Consider the following 21,523-nt stretch of genomic DNA (forward strand, 5'->3'; position numbering starts at 1 on the left):
GAGATTGTTCTGGTAGTCTTGTTCTGTTGTTGTTGATCATCATCTGTAGATGATCATCTTTCTTATTCATGTATTGTTTGTACATTTGATCTTACTATTGTAAGATCTGATCTTACTGTTGTAAGATCTTTGGGTATTTGGGGGGCAAATCGTTTTGGGTTGGTTTAATAAGATTTTGTCACCTGGTTTTGTCGCTATTTCTGTTGTTTTTCTTTGTGATTGTGTTAAATCATAAATTTCTACATGGTATCAGAGCTTTTGAGCTCTTGATCCAGTCTTATTTCCGCTGTGTTGATCTGATTTGATTGTTGTTTTGTGTAGGTCTGCTTCAAGTTGCAGATCTGTTCTTGATATTGTTAGATCTTCTGGATCTTTGGAGGATTGTTGATATTCAAACCCTTGCTAGGGTTTCTTGGTTCTTGTTGAAGAACTGTGTTGGTCTCTAAACCCTTGAAGGTTTAGGGCAAACTGACCAGTTGATCTGTTCTTGATATTTTGTTAAAACCTCAGATCTGTTTAGATCTGGTGTTTTTTGGATAGCTTGCACCCACTGTGAGATCACTCTATCTCCTCTCTTTATTTTTTGTTGATTGGCTTAGTTGAAGTCGGGGTAGTGAGGACCGGCACTTGATTGTTTGATATATTTGATCTGTGGTGTTTTGTTGGTTGATCTTTATTTTTTTAGTGTTTGGCTCCTGTATTAAGACCTGTCCAGGCACTATAAGTGACGAACCTGGAATCTGGACACTGATACAGCTTCGCCTTAGGGTTTGTTGTGTTCTTATCTTGTTGTGTGTATATTTGTTGTTTGTATTAGTTTTATTATTGTTTGTTGACCATGACTGGTAAAGATGATAATGTTGGGTCTTCTCAGACCTTGATTAGCAAGTTGGATATAGGTGATCCATTGTTTTTACATCCTAGTGATTCAAGTTCTTTAACTATAGTTGGTATAAAACTAAAGGGAACTGAAAATTATAGGGTGTGGTCTAGTGCTATGAAATTGGCTCTTGAAGCCAAAAATAAATTTGGATTTATAGATGGTAAATGTAAGAAGAATTCTGATGATGATGTTCTAAGTAGCCAGTGGGACAGGTGTAATTCAGTTGTGCTAAGTTGGTTGTTAAACTCTGTTTCTGAGGAATTATGCTTAGGGCAAGTATTCTCTAAGTTAGCCTCAGAAGTCTGGATTGATCTAAAAGAAACTTATGACAAGGTTGATGGCTCTATAGTTTATGATTTATATAAAAAGATTAATTGTATTACTCAAAATGGAAGTTCTGTTTCTGAATATTATCATAAACTGAATACAATGTGGAAGCAGTTTGATGCTGTGCTTCAACTGCCTACATGTTCATGTCAAGCTGCAAAAGATTTCAATGATTTTTCTACCTTAATAAAACTAATGCAGTTTCTTATGGGCTTAGATGATGTCTATCAGCCTGTAAGAACTAATCTGTTAACCAGAGAGCCATTACCTTCAGTCAAAGTTGCTTTTTCAATTGTGTCAAGAGAAGAGTCACATAGGAATTCTAGTGTTGGATCTAAAACTCAGAATGTGTCTTTTGCTTCAAAAACCAATCAAACATTTGATCAAAAAAAGAAAGAATTTAAAGGTCCTAATCCTAATCTTAAATGTACCCATTGTAATAAACTTGGTCATACTGTTGACAGATGTTTTGAGTTGATTGGTTATCCTTCAAATTTCAAAAAGAAACCTGGAGGTCAGGTTGGGAAAAAATTTTCTAATTCTAGGTCAAATATATCTTTTGTTCCTTCTGTGGCTCAGTTTTCTCCAGAACAGGTTGCTAAACTTTTGAGTTTGTTGGGTGAAAAAACTAGTACTGAGTCTCAACCTTCTAATATGGGAGGTGAGTCAAACTGTGTTATTGGTTCTTTAGATAAGTTTGTTTGTTGTTCTAGTCTTATACACTTTGGTTTTGATTATAATTGGATTTGTGATTCTGGTGCTAATCAGCATATGGTTAAAACTGATAAAGATATGTTCAATTGTATTGATGTGTCTGAGTATGATTTAACTGTCTCTCATCCTAATGGAACTAAAGCTAAAGTGTCAAAAATTGGTAATCTAGAACTTGCTAAAGATGTCATTTTAACTGATGTGTTCTTTGTTCCATCCTATAGTGTAAATCTGTTATCTGTTTATAAGTTGTCTAAAGATAATAAGATTACTGTTGTTTTTAATGAAAATAATTGTTTACTTCAGGATTCAAAATCAAAGAAAGTGTTGGTGACTGGTAAACAAGATAATGGCCTTTACTTTGTTAATAAAGGTGGTAGTTCAGTTAACTTGTGTTTTAATAGTTTGAACAACAGTAATTTGTGGCACAGTAGGTTAGATCATCCTGCTGATCAGATCTTGTCAGTTTTAAAAGGTGATTTAGGGGTTGCTGAGATTGCAAAACATAATCCTTGTGAAATTTGTCATAGGGCTAAACAAGTTAGAGTGCCATTTCCTTTAAGTGAACATAAAACAAAACATTTGGGTGATATAATTCACTTAGATGTTTGGGGACCTTATAAAGTAACTAGTAAAGATGGGTTTAAATACTTCTTAACTGTTGTTGATGATTATACACGTGCTGTTTGGTGTTATTTGCTAAAAAGTAAGTTGGAAGTTTTTGATAATATTGAAAGTTTTTATGAGTTAGTGTTAACTCAGTTTAAGAAAAAAATTAAAGTGTTTAGAAGTGATAATGGAACTGAATTTGTGAATAACAAAATGGAAGTTTTTTGTAAACAAAAAGGGATTTTGCATCAGACATCCTGCTCTTACACACCACAACAAAATGGTGTTGTAGAGAGGAAACATAGACACCTTTTAAACTTGGCAAGATCTCTGTTGTTCCAAAGTGGTGTTCCTCTTAATTTTTGGTCTGAATGTGTATTAACTGCTGTTTATATTATTAACAGGTTACCTTCTTCTGTGCTTCTAGGAAAAAGTCCATATGAGTTAATGTTTGGCTTTAAACCCTCTTATTCACATCTTAGGACTTTTGGTTGTTTATGCTTTAGCACTATTCTGAATGATTTAGATAAGTTGTCTTATAATGCTGAAAAATGTGTGCTAATTGGTTATTCAAATGTAAAAAAGGATATAAACTTTGGAGTTTAGATAATAAAAAGGAGTTTTATTCTAGGGATGTCAAATTTTATGAAACTATTTTTCCTTTTAAATCAATTAGTCAAAATGTTTTGTTAACTGGTAATCTAAATCATTTAAATTTTTTTGATAGTGTTGAAGTGTTAACCACTAGTCCCATAGTTCCCAATGATGAAGAGGGGAGACTTGAATCTCATGAGGTTACTGAGCAACCTATCCCCTCTACATCTGCCTCTCCAGTTAATGTTGATTCACAACAGTTATTAACTGAAATTGAGAGTAGTAGTAGTGAAGGATATGGTAGGGCAGAGGACATTAGTACCTCAACTGATGAGATTAACCCATCTGAGGGAACAGGTCCTTCTCTTAGAAGGTCTAGTAGAAAAGTTGTTGTGCCAAAAAAATTTGAACATTTTGTATTGAATAGTACATCTAAATATAGTCTAGATAAAGTTGTCAATTATTCTTGTTTGTCTTCTGAAAATCTGTGTTTTATTGCATCTTTGAATAAAGTTGTTGAACCTTCATGTTATGAGGAAGCAGCTTCTGATCCCAGGTGGGTTGAGGCTATGAACAAAGAAATGGAAGCTTTGTTCAGAAACAATACCTGGGTTCTAACTGAACTTCCTCAAAATAGAAAGGCTATTGGCTGCAAATGAGTTTTTAGGGTAAAATATAAGTCAAATGGTGAAGTAGAAAGGTTCAAAGCTAGACTTGTTGCTAAGGGGTTCAATCAAAGAGAAGGTCTTGATTTTGGAGAGACTTTCTCACCTGTAGTTAAGATGGTTACTGTTAGAACTATTATAACTGTTGCTGTTTATTTTGATTGGCCTTTGTTTCAACTTGATGTTGATAATGCATTCTTACATGGTACAATTACTGAAGATGTGTACATGAAATTACCTCCAGGTTACTATTCAAAAAATGAGTCAAAAGTTTGTAAACTTGTAAAATCATTATATGGTCTTAAACAAGCACCTAGAAAGTGGAATGAGAGGTTGACTAATGTTTTGTTGAGTCTTGGTTTTGTGCAAAGCAAATGTGATCATTCTTTGTTTATCTTGTCAAAAGATGGTATAACTGTATTTTTGTTAGTATATGTTGATGATATCGTGGTTACTGGTAATTCTGTTGATAAAATTAATCAAGTTAAGCATGTTTTAAATGAAACCTTTAAGATCAAAGATTTAGGTGTGTTGAAATATTTTCTTGGCATTGAAGTGCTATATGATAAAAACACTATTTGTCTTAGTCAGAGAAAATATTGTTTAGAACTTTTAAGTGAATTTGGTTATTTGGGATGTAAACCTGTAAATACACCAATAGAACAAAGTTACTTAGTTTCTTCAAAGCTTGACAAAGATCAAAGATTACTTAAAAATATCACTGGTTTTCAAAAGCTAATTGGAAAGCTTATATATTTGTCTTTAACAAGACCAGATATAAGCTATACAGTTCAGTTTTTGAGTCAATTTATGCACAGTCCAAATGAAATACACTTAAATCTGACTTTGAGGTTGTTGAGATACTTGAAACAAAGTCCTGGGAAAGGACTGAGTTTTAAGAAGAGTGTTAGTCTCAATCTGCTTGGGTTTGCAGATTCTGACTGGGGAAAATGTCTTTCTACTAGAAAATCTGTTACTGGCTTTTGTATTTTTTTGGGAGATTGTCTTGTTTCTTGGAAAAGCAAGAAACAAAGCACAGTCTCTAGATCCACTGCAGAAGCTGAGTATCGTGCAATGTGTTCTGCAACTTGTGAGCTTATCTGGCTTAAAAATTTGCTGTTTGAATTAAATGTTCAATGCAGTTTACCTATGTCTTTAAAGTGTGACAGTTAAGCTGCTATTTCAATAGCAGCTAACCCTGTATTCCATGAAAGAACCAAGCATTTTGAGCTTGATCTGCATTTTTTGAGAGAAAAGGTGGCAGATGGTGTTATTAATACTATTAAGGTTGACTCTGAAAGTCAACTTGCAGATGTCTTTACAAAAGGTCTTAGTGTGAGTCAACATGAAGAGTTTTGCAAAAAACTTACTCTTGTTGATCTGTTTAAGCCAAATGAATGAAGGGGGGGGGGGGTGTTGAAATTATTGATGTTATTATCTTAATGACTTAATTTCGTTAAATCATCTTTCATTCATTTGGGCTTATTGGTTGTTGGGCTTCTTGTGTTTGTTATGGTTGTTATGGGCCGGTTTTGATATGGTTGTTAGTTGTTGGATTATTGTTACAGATCTCAAAATATCTCTGGGGGCTAAAGTGTAACTTCAGGGGCTTCTTTTGCTGATCTTCACATCTTGAGGGCTCAAGTGAAACAACTATTGTTTCTTTGCATTTAAGGCTTTTTGTTGATCATTATTGATCATCTTGTACTTGTATCATTCATTCTCTCTGCTAGGGTTTCATCTTGTACGAACAATCTCTCATCTGTATCTGAGAGATTGTTCTGGTAGTCTTGTTCTGTTGTTGTTGATCATCATCTGTAGATGATCATCTTTCTTATTTCTGTATTGTTTGTATATTTGATCTTACTATTGTAAGATCTGATCTTACTGTTGTAAGATCTTTGGGTATTTGGGGGGCAAATCATTTTGGGTTGGTTTAATAAGATTTTGTCACCTGGTTTTGTCGCTATTTCTGTTGTTTTTCTTTGTGATTGTGTTAAATCATAAATTTCTACAGTAAAGACGAAGAAAACGGTTAATCGGCACAGAAACGGGGGCGAAACGATTATTACGTGAAGATTCGAACACATACAAATTGATATACGGTGCTCCGCTTATTCTCTCCGTCGGTTTGGTAAGTTCCGAGATGGATCGAAATCACTGTTTTACGTTATTTGCAATTGAACATGCTTGTTTATATATTTGTTAATAACTAAATTCACATACGCTTCTCTGAAGTTGTTGATCTTGTCTGCAAGTTATAATGATCGACAGTATCACACTGAATGTTCAAGTATCACATTGAATGTTCATGGGCTATTCTCAATGGAGCACCCGCTTCGTACAGTTTATTAATGATGGGATGCAAAATGTGGAAAACTGGTAAAAGAAAAAGGAAGGTACAAAAGGACCGAAACGGTTGTAAAGAAGGATCGAACATACGTCTTTTGTTTTGTTGAAAAGTGGAGACTACCGACACATAAGGAACTGATTTAATAATCTCTAAAGGGTGTGTATTAGTAAAGGCAATTTTGGTTTTTGTATGCTGTATATAATTATACAGTGTATATATAAAAGTCGTGACTTTGTTTTGTAAGGGGTGTGATGTAGTTAAAATTGGTTGGAAGGGTTGTGACTTATTGAAATGGTGTGATCTAAATCATTGTGTCTTTGTCTTAAGTTATTTTTTGTAGTATTATATAATGAATATAATTAAGCAAAGAGGCATCTATGTATAGTTTTTTAAAAGTCATAACTTTTCATTTTAAAGAGGCAACCCAAATTACTTTTTGTAGGGTTATATAATGTTATATAGTGTTACATAGTGTTATATGGTATTATATGGTGTTACATATTGTTATAGGGTGTTTCTATGGTGTTATATAGTATTATATATAGTGTTATAATACACTTCTCACACTTTAGACCTTTTTTACACTATCTTTTCCCTATATATATTCAAATTCATGTTATAAGACAAATGTAAACGTATATAGATATACACAAATATACATTGTAAACATTAATGTTTAGATAAGTTTTAAAAATATATCTTAGTTTAAGTTATATATCTAATTTATTTACACTTTGTTATAGCCAAACTGACTAAACTTTCCCTATAGAAATAAAAATTGCGCCATAAGAACCAACATTAATATAAATAAAATGAAAAAGAAAATATAGTTATAATAATAATAATAATAATAATAATAATAATAATAATAAGAATAGTTATCATTATGATATTAAAACCTTAAAAGTATGAAAATAACTGTATATACTATTATAATATTATAATTACTATTTGAGTGAATTTCAAATTTTGTCCTTTATCATTATACCTCTTTTTAGGCGGTGTCCTTTATATTTAAAATTGCCGATTTTTGTACTTTATGTTTTCAAATTTTGCACGTTATGTCCTTTGAGGCTAACCCAGTTACTTTTTAACGTTAAATAAGATCATGTGCTTGTCACATAAGGGTACTTTTGTAATTTTTCCTATTTAATTAAAATATATGTTATTTAGAATATAAATAAACCCAAATCTCTCTCCATCTGTCAAAAGAAAACTCTCTTCCTCTTCTCTCTCTCACAGGAAACTCCAAGGCACCAATCCTCCATTAAAAGACCTCCAACTACAAGCCCAAACCCTAACCCTTACTAATCGCCCACCTAATCACATGTTAGCGGTCACCTCATTCAGATATGATTAAAGGGGAGCGGTGGTGGCAAGGAGGCGGGTGAACGACGGACAGATCTGGAGGTGTTCGGACATTACTTGTTCCGGCAACATATTTCAACTTGTTATTGCGGTTGTTTGGTGGTGAAGATCGGATGTGTGGTGGCGGTGGTGTGGCAGGGGTGGATGTGTGGTGGTGGTGGTTGCAGATTCAACAATTTGTGTCAAGATTCAACAAACCCAGCTGGCCAGCTCACATACGCTTACGATTGATCTAGATCAAGTTATTTACAGATACTTTTGGTCGTTGAATTTGAACAATCTGTTATCAGAATTTAATGAAATTAATCCTATTTCTGGGTTTAATACGACAGCCGTTTGAGAGTAGCCACATCCAATTTTGGACTGAGATAATTGAGGTGAGTTTGAATTAGGATTTTGAAATTGGGGGTTTGTGGGTTTTTAAATTGGGGAGAGGGTGTGAGCTGTGTTGTGTTGTTCGGCTGGTGACGGTGAACTGGTGGTGGCGGTGGTCGTCGAGTGGTGGTGCCTGGTTGTAAGGGTGGGTGGTGGTAGTAGGTAGTGACAGGTGGGAGTGGTGGTTGAGAGGGAGAAAAGATAAGAAAGAGTGTTTTAGTTTTTATTATATATATAGTAATATTAATATTAATTTTTAAATCTGTTTTTGTTTTATTTATTAACTTATTTTTATAAATAATTGGTAAAAGACTTAATTGCCCTTGAGTGATCAGATTTAACATAAAAATTTAACAGAGTTAGGCTCAAAGGACATGATGTGCAAGATTTGAAAACATAAAGTACAAAATTTGTCAATTTTAAAGATAAAGGACACCGTCTAAAAGGAGGTATAAAGATAAAGGACAAAATTTGAAATTCACTCTTACTATTTATTGGCTTTCATTATTAATATAGAATAATAATAATAATAATAATAATAATAATAATAATAATAATAATAATATACAAGTATTCTAAATGTATTACAATTCTATTTTATTTGAAATATATATATATATATATATATATATATATAAATTACAATACATTTAAACAATGTTTATATATTTTATATGATTATACGTGTATATAATGTAAACTAATATTTTATTTTACGTAGGATACATGTAAAATTTTATATATTTAAAACTATAACATAATTTAAAGAAAGTGTATGTTCAAAAGATTATAATATACATTATGATAATCATATATAAATAATCATGGTTTATTCTCTATCATTTAGAATATTAAATTTAATAAAAGTAAAAAATTTTATTTTATGATGTATTATAAAAAGAAGAGAAAAGATGGGTCTGTTGGTTTGTGCAATCGGTCTGTTGGTTTGTGCAATCGGTATATATAAAAGAGAGTAAATAATTAAATTTTAGAAGTAAAAGATATTACAAAATGAAAACCTCTTTTCTTACCCGACTTAAATCAGTAATTTAGTATTTATTTATTTTCACCTGGCATGTTAAATTTTCCTAAACGTTCTAGTTATTGTTTCATTTTCAAGCTAGAATTAAAATGAATACCCCACATAAAAATAATTGACTCAAATGTGTTTTTAATACATTTGTTCTTTATATAGCTTTATTTAAAAATCAAATTACAATTTTAATATTGCAATATCTTTAAACAAATTACTATTATTATTATTTGAGTTATATATATATATATATATATATATATATATATATATATATATATATATATATATATATATATATATATATATATATTCAAATACATGTATATTTGTTAATTACCCAATATATTTTGAATCAATTTTAAAAACGTCAAACTTTGTATTACTTACTATAATACTTCTTTGAATAAATAATATAACATACAATAAATTAATGTTGGATCGACGTGTGACCCGAACGAGTCAATCAGAAGAGTTTAACATAATATCAAAGGCGGAGTCAATGATATCAACGTAAATACAACTAGATTCTCCTTAATTATCTTCCTTTTATTGATTTCAAAGCTTTTACAGATCGTTTGACAAATCGGCAGCACCTCGGCTCTGAAATCGGAATCTTACAAATGACACAGCAGGTTGGGTATATATAGGGCTCATAATTTCGCACGGAATTACCCCAAGCGAAATTACCTTCATGCGGAATTACATTCCAAACGAAATTACCTAATTTCGTGTGGAATTACCTTTACTAATTTCGTACGAAATTACTATTGTGTAATTTCGTGCGAAATTACCCTTTAACACTCAAAACCTGATTTCCGACCTGCTGAACACTGATTAATCCTATCTAGACACATGACTCGATACAAGACAAAGTTAACAGGCATTTATGCACCAATAGACTCCCCCTTGGATGTTGACGAAGTCTTCAGGATCGAGTCTTCAGTCTTGATCAGTCTTGCCTATCTTTCCAAAATGATTTGACTCTGAAAGCATCCTTCAGTCTATATCTCCAAACTCCCCTTTAAATATTGATCCAGAATTTTGACTCCCCCTTTCAATGACTCCCCCTCTCGATAAGCCGGGACTTGAATTCTGGTTCAAACTTTACAAAAACTTAGCCATGGGGATTTCACTTTACTGCTATCACACCTTCAAACATGTAAATTGCTTCTAAAAAATATGACATTACAATCTATTCTCATCTGAACTTCTTTTATTGTTCATCAGTTTTAATAATCCACTTAAGTCTCCAGGTCCAAATTAATGACCCTAGGTACTCAATTTGTCTACCAAGTCCAACTTAATGACCTTGGTTGACCTGAGACAAAAACAAACTGATTTTTGTTCAACATTTTTCTGAAAAATTACAAGTTTCAAATTAATGAACTTGTGTTAACTTTGAAACTTTCGGGTTTTATCATGATTAGCTCCAAACTCATCTTCCAGCTAGAATCTTCCTGCATCTGCTACAAACTGTGAATCTGAAGATCAACTTTCCACTTTGGTTTGTCGGAAAATAAAGCAGAAATGAAAAATCTTTTTGGATTTTTAATAAAGATTCTAAACTAGAAATCTATAAAATCTTTTTGAGTTTTGGAATTTTAACAGAAATGAAATGCAGTAAAAGTAAACTATTTACAAACATATTTTTGGTGAGCATGTTAGGGAATCATATCAGTTATTGACAAGTTACTAGCACCATTAAGCTTGATAACATACTCAGAATTAACCAATTCGCTTAGATTGTCGATATACTGGTCCATTTTAAATTTTTACACAAATTTCAATTTGCTCAGGATACGAATTAAGTGTTTTAGAGACTTAGCTTTTACGTGTGTACCATCTCAGAATATACTCTCGTATCCAGACAACTATATTCAGTCTTACAGGTGAATGCACACTAATGATATCTATAATGGGGTGAACGCGAAACCATGAGAGCTCAGGTCAGAACTTCCGTTCGTGCAGAGAGATGATGGTTCGACTTTAAGTGGGTCCCGTTTAGGGATCTTTTATTTCAACAGCACATGATTAGCATTTTGCAATGTTTCATCATTTTTTATGCTGAGGGTGAACTTTTAAGAACAAAGCATTGAAAAGCATTACACGAGGACTAAGCTATTGCTTCCGCAAAATCAGAAGTCCTGGTATAATACCCCAGATATCATCACGTACAAAGACCTAGTATGTTAGAAATAGCGTCTTTCAAACAAGATTTCAGGGGTTACCTATATATCCGAGAGATGTTCCCCACGAAATAAGCAAGTGATGATTTTAGGTTTATATCCCGAACAAACCTACTAAGTGTGTAAAAACCTATCGGCACATCATCAGCGAGACTGTTTAAATCTTTTAAAACTTTACATTTCTTTAGCGTACTATAACTGTCTAACTTATGTAGTATCATTTTCCCTTTTTACACAAGCTCTTTTTCAGTTTTCTATTGTTTTTGGATTTTTGAATTTTTTTTACTGTTTTTGTATTTTCTGGATATAAAACTATAAAACCTACCTACTCCCCCTAAATACCAAAACAAGTAAAAAATCGACAAACCATTGTAGATTGTTTTTCAACATCATCTATAGTGGTACCTTCATCTACACCAATAATCCCATCCGACACCGATAAAAGCTTCATACCATTCAGTTTTAACAAATATTTAAACCGATTTTTATCAAAAGCTTTGGTATGTAATTCAGCTTTTTGATTGTCAGTGTGGATTTTCTCAATTCGTATCAACTTCTTCTCGAAACAATCATGAATGAAGTGATGATGAATCTCGATGTGTTTAGTTTTTGCATGATGAACAGGATTTTTTGTGATGTTTATCGCTGCCTCATTATCAACAAAGATAGGGGTGTTAAGAAATTGCAAACCGTAGTCACGCATCTGTTGCTGGATCCACAAGATCTGAGAGCAGCAGCTGCTAGCAGATACATACTCCACTTCACATGTGGACAAAGCTACAGAGGTCTACTTCTTACATTGCCAGGTGACCAATCGTGGTCCGCAAAACTGACAACCCGCTGTAGTTGATTTAGCGTTAACTTTGCAGCATCCGAAATCGGAATCGGAATACCCTTCGAGCGTGAAGTTGCCTTCTTTTGGATACCACAACCCCAATGATGGAGTTCCTTTCAGGTAGCGCAATATCCGTTTCACAATCACCATATGCGAAGCTCTCGGGTTAGATTGAAATCTTGCTGCGAGGCAGGTAGGATACATGATATCGGGTCTTGAAGCAGTCAAGTACATCAGCGATCTGATCATGGAACAATATATCGTTTCATCTACCTTCTCTCCGGTGAGATCAGGGTTTATCCCATGGTTCGTCGCTAACGGGGTGGAAGCTGGAGTAGTCCCGGACATCCCAAATTTCTCTAAGATATCATGAACATACTTCGTCTGATGTATGAAAATTCCGTTGGGTAGTTGATCAACTTGAAGTCCCAAAAACAATTTAATCTCACCCATCGATGACATTTCGAATTTTTGCTTCATAACTTTTTCAAACTGTTTGCACAAATCTTCATTTGTTGACCCAAATATTATGTCGTCCACGTATATCTGAACTATCAGAAGATGACCATCGACCTCTTTGGTGAAGAGAGTGGCATCCACTTTTCCACGAATGAAGCTGTTGGCTAGCAGGTATTGAGACAATGTCTCGTACCAGGCTCTCGGGGCCTGGTGTAAACCATACAGCGCTTTATCCAGTAAATAGACCTTGTCTTTGTGGATTGGGTCGGTGAAGCCCGGTGGCTGTCCGACATATACCTCCTCTTTAACCTTCCCATAGAGAAAAGCCGATTCACATCTAACTGAAAAACTTTAAATCCTTTCCACGACACAAACGCTAGGAAGATTCTAACTGCCTCTAGTCTAGCCACGGGAGCATACACCTTAGTGAAATCTATACCCTCCTGCTGACTAAAGCCCTGGACTATGAGTCGAGCTTTGTTTCGAATAATAACCCCTCAGTCGTCTCTTTTACACTTAAGCACCCACTTGGTGTTGATCTTCCTGTGACCATCAGGCATGTCTACCAATTTCCACACTCCTAACTTCTCGAATTGACTCAACTCTTCTTGCATAGCATTGACCCAAGAATCTTCAGTTAGCGCATCTTTGTATGTTCGCGGTTCGATCTGCGAAATAAAACAACTTAGTGAAAACTCAGTTTGTAAAGGAGCTACTTTAGAATAAAAACAAGTTAGCCCTTCGTCAATTTGTCGTCTAGTGCGGACGCCTGATTGTAATTCTCCAATAATCAACTCATCTGGATGGTATGAAAGAGTTCGTGGCATCACCTCACCTAGAACATCTACCTTGCCTTCCAAATTTGTGACATTTTGATTTGCATCTTGTTCACTGACTGGAGTTGTTTGACTTGAAATCTGGATCTGCTCCCCCTCAGAATCTGAATCACCACGATCGAACACTGGCCCATCATCAGATTCTTGATTATCATTAACTGCCGTCTGATTTTCAGGAGCATGTTGTTGTTCTAAAAATTATTGAATATCATCATGTTCACCAGCATTGCTTGGACCAGCTTCATCATCATTTGAAGTTTGTCGTTGACTTTTAGAATATTCAGCTGGGAACCTTTCATGTGATGACTCATACTTTCTCAGAATACCCAACTCGTCAAAGAACTCCGTTTCTTCTTCTTCCATGTCAAACGATTCCCACAGAGTATCGTAGTTAAATCGCCATGAGTCGCCGGGGTTCTGTGGAGGCATTGAATAACCTTGGCATTCAACATTGTATGCTTCGATGATCTTCTTATAGCTTGGAACAAAGACTCGTTTCATTGGACTTGCATATCCCACGAAAATTCCTTCAATGCTCTTTAGACCAAACTTACCGTGAGGTTCTATAACCGTGCAGGGAGAACCAAACGGTTCTAAATACTTCAGGTTTGGTTTGTGATTGTTGATCAGCTCGAAACACGTTTTGTCAAATTTCTTTACTGTGAGAACCCGGTTGAGTGTATAGCAAGCAGCTGACACGGCTTCTGCCTAAAAGTTGATTGGTAGCTTTGAATCAGCAAGCATTGTCCTGGCCGTTTCAATTAGTGTCCTGTTCTTTCGTTCTGCTACTCCATTTTGCTGCGGAGTGTAAGGAGCCCTAAATTCTTGCAATATACCTCTCTCATCACAATATTCTTCCATTCTGGCGTTCTTGAACTCTGTACCATTGTCACTTCTAATTCTACTAATACGAGCATGGTACAAGTTTTCAATCTTTCTAAACAACGCCATCAAACTTTCAAATGTCTCATCCTTAGTTTTCAGAAATGATACCCATGAAAATCTGGAGTAATCATCAGTTACTACAAGACAGTAGAGATCACCGGTTATGCTTTTGACGTTCACTGGACCAAAAAGATCCATATGAAGTCTCTCTAATGGTCTTGAAACTGATTTGACTTTCTTTTGAGGATGTGATTTCTTTTTTTGCTTGCCTTTGACACAGCTAATGCACTCCCCTTCCAGATGAAAACCTTTAAATGAACTCCGTTGACCAAATCATTTTATACCAAGTAGTTCATTTTTCGTAGGTGTATATGGCCCATCTTTCGATGCCATAACTGTGACTCCTTTTCCGTTGCTTTTGACATGAAGCAATGAGCCTGACTTGTGGTAGTAGTAGCTACGCTCATATCCAACACGTACAGATCAATAACTCTAGGTGCTCTCATGATAACCCACTCTTCGGGAACAACAAATCCTGGTTCCAAGATCAAACATTCTTTGTCTGTGAAGTGCGTTGTATATATTCTATCACAGATTTGAGAAATACTTAGAAGATTATTCTCTAGCTCGGCGATGTAATTCACTCTTTCAAATGTGACAATACCATTAGATAGAGTTCCTTCACCAACTATTCGACCTCCTTGATTTCCTGCAAAACCTACATATCCTCCATTAAACCCTCTAATATCGTACAGCAGGGTTTTCTTCCCCGTCATGTGCCGAGAAGCTCCACTATCCATAATCCAACGCGAAATGGATCTTGGAAGCTCCTGCACATGTCAAAAACACTTAGTTAGATTTTGATGCCACCCAAGCCTCTTTTGACTCGGGTAACTTGACATTGAGGCAGTTCTTTTGGTGAACAATGGTGGAAAATTCTTGTCATTCATTTTTAAACTCTATTCAGATCCAACCTCAACCTCTTTGTATAAGAAAAATTCATCTTTTTGAGGTTGACCAGATGGTTGATCTTTCTTTTGAACATCCTTCTTTTCAGAATTTAACATTTGTTTTTCAAGTTTCTCATAATAATCCAAAGGAACATTCATCTTTACCGGTGTAGTATAAGATGATTGTTTTTCCGACTCTGAAACCTTTGGTTTTGGAGAACTTGTTTTCTTTTCAACAACTTTTGGCTTCCATGTTTGTTGAGATGAGGCAACTCGTGTGTAAAACTTGTCATTTTTAGTTACCACATTTTCTACATGTTCAGTTTTAATTTTGGTGTTTTCATTTTTCAAAACTTTCTTCTCAACAACCATTGGAGCTTTACCTTTTGCATCTACTTTCTTTTTCTGAATCTCAACAACTTCAGACTTAGGCTTTGAGTTGGTGCACTTTCGTGCAATGTGTCCAACTTGATTGCATTTGAAGCATGTACGAGTATCAACTACTCGACTTGTGTCTTCTGTCTGAGGCTGTGAGGCCTTCTTCTCAAAGAACTCTTCATTTGATTTTGAAAAAGTTTAGACTCTTCGTCAGAAAGTGAACTTGAACTCGAACTTCTCACAAAAACCTTTTTCTCAGCGAACTTTTTGTTTTGAAAATTCTTTCATTGATAATTCTTAGCACCCTGATAACCACCCGACCATCTGTTTTGATTGTTGTTAGAAAAATGCGGTGGTACAACAGGTTTTTTATAGTAAGATTTATCTTTTTCAAAATTCAATTGTCTCTTAGAATTTTTCAAACCTTCAATTTCAGACACATCGATTTCAACCAACTTGAACACATTTCTCAATTTACCAACATTCACATTCTCCAAAGGAAAATCTCGATCTGAATACAACTTATCAGATCCCTCCATCTTGTACATCACAAGATTAGGTTCCTCACTTAAGTTGTTTTTGGATTTAGATTTTGGAATGTATTTGTCCAAGAAACATTCATCATCCTCGGTAGTGTCACTTTCAGACTTTAAAACATTTTCAACCATGCTTTTCACAACTTCAGATTGAACACTATCTTCATCGGACGATGAAGTGAATGTGACATCAATCGTTTCTGGAAGCTTAACTTCACTTTCTTCTTCATCATTAACCTACCCTGATTTTTTCTGTGAAAAATTGTTTAAGACTGGTGGTGGAACCTGATGATACCCCACCCCAGTTCCATTAGAGTATACATCTTCGCCTGCTTTGTTCTTCCCAATTGGTTTAGGGACGATATGTTGAAGAACAAAACTTGCGGAGTTGTACCTGTTCAATTTCAACTGGATGCGTTCATTTTCAATTTTAGCTTCTTGAAACTGAAGCTTCCACTTAGCAATTTCATCCCGTTGTTGGTTGATTAACTCTTTTTTCACTCTAAGAACTCCTGATAGTTGCATATTTTCTTTGCTTGTCTTACCATTTCTCTCATCAGAATCTTTAACTATTCGTTTTAGCTTCTCAAAATTTTCTGTGAGTTGACAATTTTCATGAATTAGTTTTTCATTTTCTTTCCTAATTCTTTCTACGTCATTTTTATCTTTTTCGATTTTCTCAGTTAAATCTTTTAATCGTTCATTTGAAGCTTTTAACATTTTATCACGGTTTAAAATTCGATCTTCAACGTCTCTGACTCTTTTTGTCAGTTCTCCGGTCTTTTCACCGTTGAAGTAAACAAGTGTACTACAAACCTTGCAGTTTTTCATGCAATTTTTGCAGTCGCTCTCAGTTTTAGTTTTCTTACCTGACTCATTGATTGCATCATTCTGACTGACCTTGCTTTTAGACTCAGTTCCAGAACCAGAAACTACCTCTAGCTCTTTTGCAGCAAGAACTTTTTCAGCCATCTTCTTCAAGTTTTCAGCAGTAAACTCTTGTGTCGTATCAATAATCCCGTCATCAACTTTCTTTAACTGCGGCTCTTTCACTTTTTCTTTTTCTTCTGTTTTTTCTTTTTCTTTTTCATCAGCTTCTCCTCCTCCCCACCACATTCTTTGATTTCCTTCTTCGTAATCAGCAATTTCTTGGATAACAGTTTCAATACTAATTGAATCTGGATCAACAGCAATGTTTCCGTTGGGATCAAGATAACATTCTCTATCAGCATCCCATCTCTTCGCTCTTTTAGCTTCTTTGAATGTATTGTAGATTCTGGTCATCCTGAATTGAGCTTGCATCTTTCTGTTGACATATTTTTCTTCTTCATTTCTGTTGTCTTTGAAAGGAACTAGCTTTGAGACAAACGCATAGCCCACTGCATCCTCTTCTGGTGGCAGTTCACTCCAATCAAAACCTTCGTCATCATGAATAACAGCAAGAGCTCTGGATTTTTCTTTGGGGGTATCTTCAAGCTGCTTCATTCTGGGCGGTTCTGATTTGTTCTGATGATAGATTGCTCTTTTGTAGTAATTTTCACGAAATGGAGTTGCAGTATCATCAGCGGGTGCGTTTCGACATTCTCGTTTGAAATGTCCTTTTTGTTTACATCTGAAGCACGTGACCTTTGATTTGTCAAAACCAAGTTTTGTAGAAGGTCCGCCAATCGAATGTCTGCCTGTAATCTCCATGAACCTTTGTGCTCACCGGAGTGCACTAGCCATACACCACATGATATCTATCAACTCCATTTCTTCTGGGTCGATTTGATCATAGTCCTCCTTAGTGAGGTTAGTGTTTCCAATCTTGCCTGCCACAAGGCTCTCCTATGATTCTAGAACAGAAGCTAAGAACACCATTTGCTGCTTTGCGGATTCTTCACTGAAATTTTGAGCATTCTTCAAATCCACAGCAATATTACATTGAAACAGATTCTTCGAAGCTGGTTGGCTTGGATTTGTTGATGATGTACCACTATGAAAACCACTGTTTGAACTTTCTTGATTTGACGTGTTAGAACCTTCTGTTGAGAAAGCTGTCTTAGGAGACACATTCTTCGGGATCATACTTCCTCGATAATACAGCTCAACATTCTGCTGATAGGAGGAATGATTGACTTTGTTTGATTTCTTGATCTCCAGCTCATGACTCTCCAGTCTTTCTATTAACAGATCAACCGTCAGATCCTCTGACTTGATTGTGTTTTTCAACATCAAAGCAAAGTATTGCCAGTCTTTCTCATCTGGCAGCGAATCAAACAGTTTGTCAACTAACTCTTCTTGAGAATAAACGATTCCATGTCTTGCCAGTTCCAACTTCAAGTGCCCAAATCTTTCAATCATCTTAGAAACATATTCATTTTTCAAGCATCCAAACAAATCAAACTCTTTTCTTAACAACTTCTTTTTGATTTTGACTATCTCAGCACTACCCACACATTTCACTCTCAATTTCTCCCATAGATCTTTCGCATTTGTGTATTCAATCAACGATATTATGTCGTCTCTCACAGACTGATGAAGCAATGCAATGTACTTTTGTTCAGCAACAAAACTCTCTACATTATCAGTGCCTTCTAAATTTTCATAATCCGATCTTCCGATATTGTAACCATTCTTCAAACTCTTCGAGCTTGGGTAAGCAAACGCTTTTAGCCACTCTTCAAACCTTTTAGCCCATCTATTGTATTCTTCAATCGCCATCAGTTTGGGAGGTTTGTTGTACGTCCCATAAGCACTCTCCACACTCAAAGCATCAGACAGAATTTGTTTGTTGTACGTCCCATAAGCACTCTCCACACTCAAAGCATCAGACAGAATTTTCTTCGTACTCGGATTTGAAACGTTTTCATTTGTGTTGTTTGATGTATCATCTCCGGTGTTTCCCGTGAAAGCAAACATATCACTGAACGGATTCATAAACTCATCCATCTTCACGTATCTGAAACAATCAACAATCACTTAGAAAATTTTTGATTTTTAACAAAACAGTTTCACACGAAATTAATTCACGTGAAATTATGAACTCAAACGGAATAACAGCCTACAAACGAAATCAGATTTCAAGCCTTTCAAACGAAATTACTTGTTCACACGAAATACCCACTCAAACGAAATTAGGTATTTCACGCGAAATAGCGTTTTCGAGCGAAATTATCAAACGGAATCTAATTTCGTGCGGAATTAGTTCAGTTTCAAATGAAAATAAACTAACTTGGTGCGAAATTAGGAATTCCGCATGAAATCCTCAAACGAAATTAGATTTCGTGTGAAATTATCAACACTTTCAAGCGAAATTATGCACAAAATGTAATTTCGTGCGAAATTATAGTGACAATTTCGAGCGAAATTATGATGACATCAGCATTTCGGTCTCCAATTTTTCAAATTGATCCGGTTTTTGGTCGAATTTTGGTCCAATTCTTTCAAGGATTCATTAAAATGGTGTTTTACGTGATATTTGTGAAATTCAATCCATTTTATCCGTTAAATCTTGTTCAATTTAGAAAAGAAGGAGTAGAAGTGATGAAAACAAGCTGAATTGGTATATACTGTTCTTCCTGAGCTCTGATACCACTTGTTGGATCGACGTGTGACCTGAACGAGTCAATCAGAAGAGTTTAACGTCAATATCAAAGGCGGAATCAATGATATTACGTAAATACAGCTAGATTCTCCTTAATTATCTTCCTTTTATTGATTTCAAAGCTTTTACAGATCGTTTGACAAATCGCCAGCACCTCGGCTCTGAAATCGGAATCTTACAAATGACACAGCAGGTTGGGTACATATAGGGCTCATAATTTCGCACGGAATTACCCCAAGCGAAATTACCTTCATGCGGAATTACATTCCAAACGAAATTACCTAATTTCGTGTGGAATTACCTTTACGAATTTCGTACGAAATTACTCTTGTGTAATTTCGTGCAAAATTACCCTTAAACCCTCAAAACCTGATTTCCGACCTGCTGAACAGTGATTAATCCTATCTAGACACATGACTCGATACAAGACAAACTTAACAGACATTTATGCACCAACAATTAAGAGTTAAGTTTTAATATTTTAAACCAATATGGTTCAAGCCACTAGTTAAAAATGAAATTGTTCCCATAAGTTCAAAAAGTTTATATTTTGATTAATTTGTTTCTTTAAATTTTTATTTATCCATCTAAAATATTATATTCAATAAATTTAACAGAAGTTTATTTCAATATACTATTACTATTTTTATTATTATAAAAAGGATAAATAAAGTTATGGGAATAAGCTTGATGATTGGTACCGTCGGATATGTAGTTGTATTTCTTTATAAATTAAAGATATTATAAAATAATTTAGTATTATATATATATATATGTGTGTGTGTGTGTGTATACATATATATTATGTAAGTTTTAATATTAACTAGAGATTTGAAATTTTATATTTGTAAATAATAAACATACACATATATACATATACATAATAGAATTTCTTGATGGTATATACAATATAATAATCAAATATCTTTTGTAGATAAATATAAGAGAAAATATCGATGGTGATTCATATGAAAACATGAAGTCATTATAAAAATAAATCATGAAACGTATTATGTTTTGAAAATGTCACATGTCTCAATAAAACATTCCTTGCAACGAAATCTGATGTTATATAAGCGTGAATAAGTTAGCTATAAGCATACTTATGATATTGAACCTAGCCATAGAGTAAATGGAGACAATGATATTTTTGTCAAAACTCCATTTTTTTCCAAACAAAAGAAAGCCACAACCATAATAATATCTATGCTTAAACAAAAAGAGTTAGGATATTGATATTTACTGGTAACACCCAGGATAGTATTTAGACTTGAACCTAAGAAAAACGCCTTAGTATAAAGCTTTGAGATAAGCTAATTACTTGCGTAGATAAAGTGTGATGGTTATTAGTATGACGTGAGGATGATGACAAGAATAGTGCAAGTATGATAAATAAGCAATAACACTTGGGCACTGTTATTTCTTGTTTATTAGTACTACTCAATTCTAGAATATGATCCATCATAATAATACTAATTTCCTTATTTCTTGATGCAAGCCATAATAAATGATGAACTTTTTAGGTCATGATTTGAGAAAATCTATTTATGGGAAATACAATGATAATTACATCTCCGGCAAGACTGGGTATGGTGTGGGTATGGTGTGGTAGACTCTCCAACTTGTCCGGGTAAGATGGGGGTACCTCTCCGGCGAGACCGGGTAAGATGAGGTGTATGGTATGTTAATGGAATTCCCTAAATAGTACCATAATCTGATGTCTGACCTGTTTTTGAAAATATGAATATGTTAAATACATTGACTTTATGAATGGTGTGTATATTACAAGTATGTGAGATATATGATTATATAGATATGTATATCTATAAGGAAATCCAAAGACCATAATGATTGACAATTAGCGATAAATTACGAACAAGTGTGTCAATGATAATTTAAGATTTATTTATCAGGAATCTCTCATATACGTCTACAATTCCGATATCAAACA

General features: G+C 34.5%; 1 protein-coding gene across 1 annotated transcript; it reads right to left on the minus strand.

Moving 5' to 3' along the window:
• Positions 1 to 15,734: 15,734 nt before the first annotated feature.
• On the minus strand, positions 15,735 to 17,678 carry LOC110942462 (golgin subfamily A member 6-like protein 1). The gene is made up of 3 exons (XM_035980593.1): positions 16,947 to 17,678; positions 16,308 to 16,802; positions 15,735 to 15,905 (listed from the first exon to the last, which is right to left on the minus strand). The coding sequence occupies exons 1-3, from the start codon at positions 17,676 to 17,678 to the stop codon at positions 15,735 to 15,737; spliced, it is 1,398 nt and encodes a 465-aa protein (XP_035836486.1).
• Between the last annotated feature and the right edge of the window lie 3,845 nt (positions 17,679 to 21,523).

Source organism: Helianthus annuus, chromosome 2 (assembly GCF_002127325.2).
Source record: "Helianthus annuus cultivar XRQ/B chromosome 2, HanXRQr2.0-SUNRISE, whole genome shotgun sequence".
In the NCBI taxonomy this organism is placed as follows: Eukaryota; Viridiplantae; Streptophyta; class Magnoliopsida; order Asterales; family Asteraceae; genus Helianthus; species Helianthus annuus.

What these genes read in the sequence shown, in the direction of transcription:
- LOC110942462 (XM_035980593.1), bottom strand. Translation starts at nt 17,678, where the DNA reads ATGGAGATTACAGGCAGACATTCGATTGGCGGACCTTCTACAAAACTT. An exon ending in TGAAGAAGATGGCTGAAAAA is followed by an intron (nt 16,803 to 16,946) that starts GTTCTTGCTGCA and finishes AAAAACTGCAAG; the next exon opens with GTTTGTAGTACACTTGTTTA. An exon ending in AGAACAAAGCAGGCGAAGAT is followed by an intron (nt 15,906 to 16,307) that starts GTATACTCTAAT and finishes AATGTGTTCAAG; the next exon opens with TTGGTTGAAATCGATGTGTC.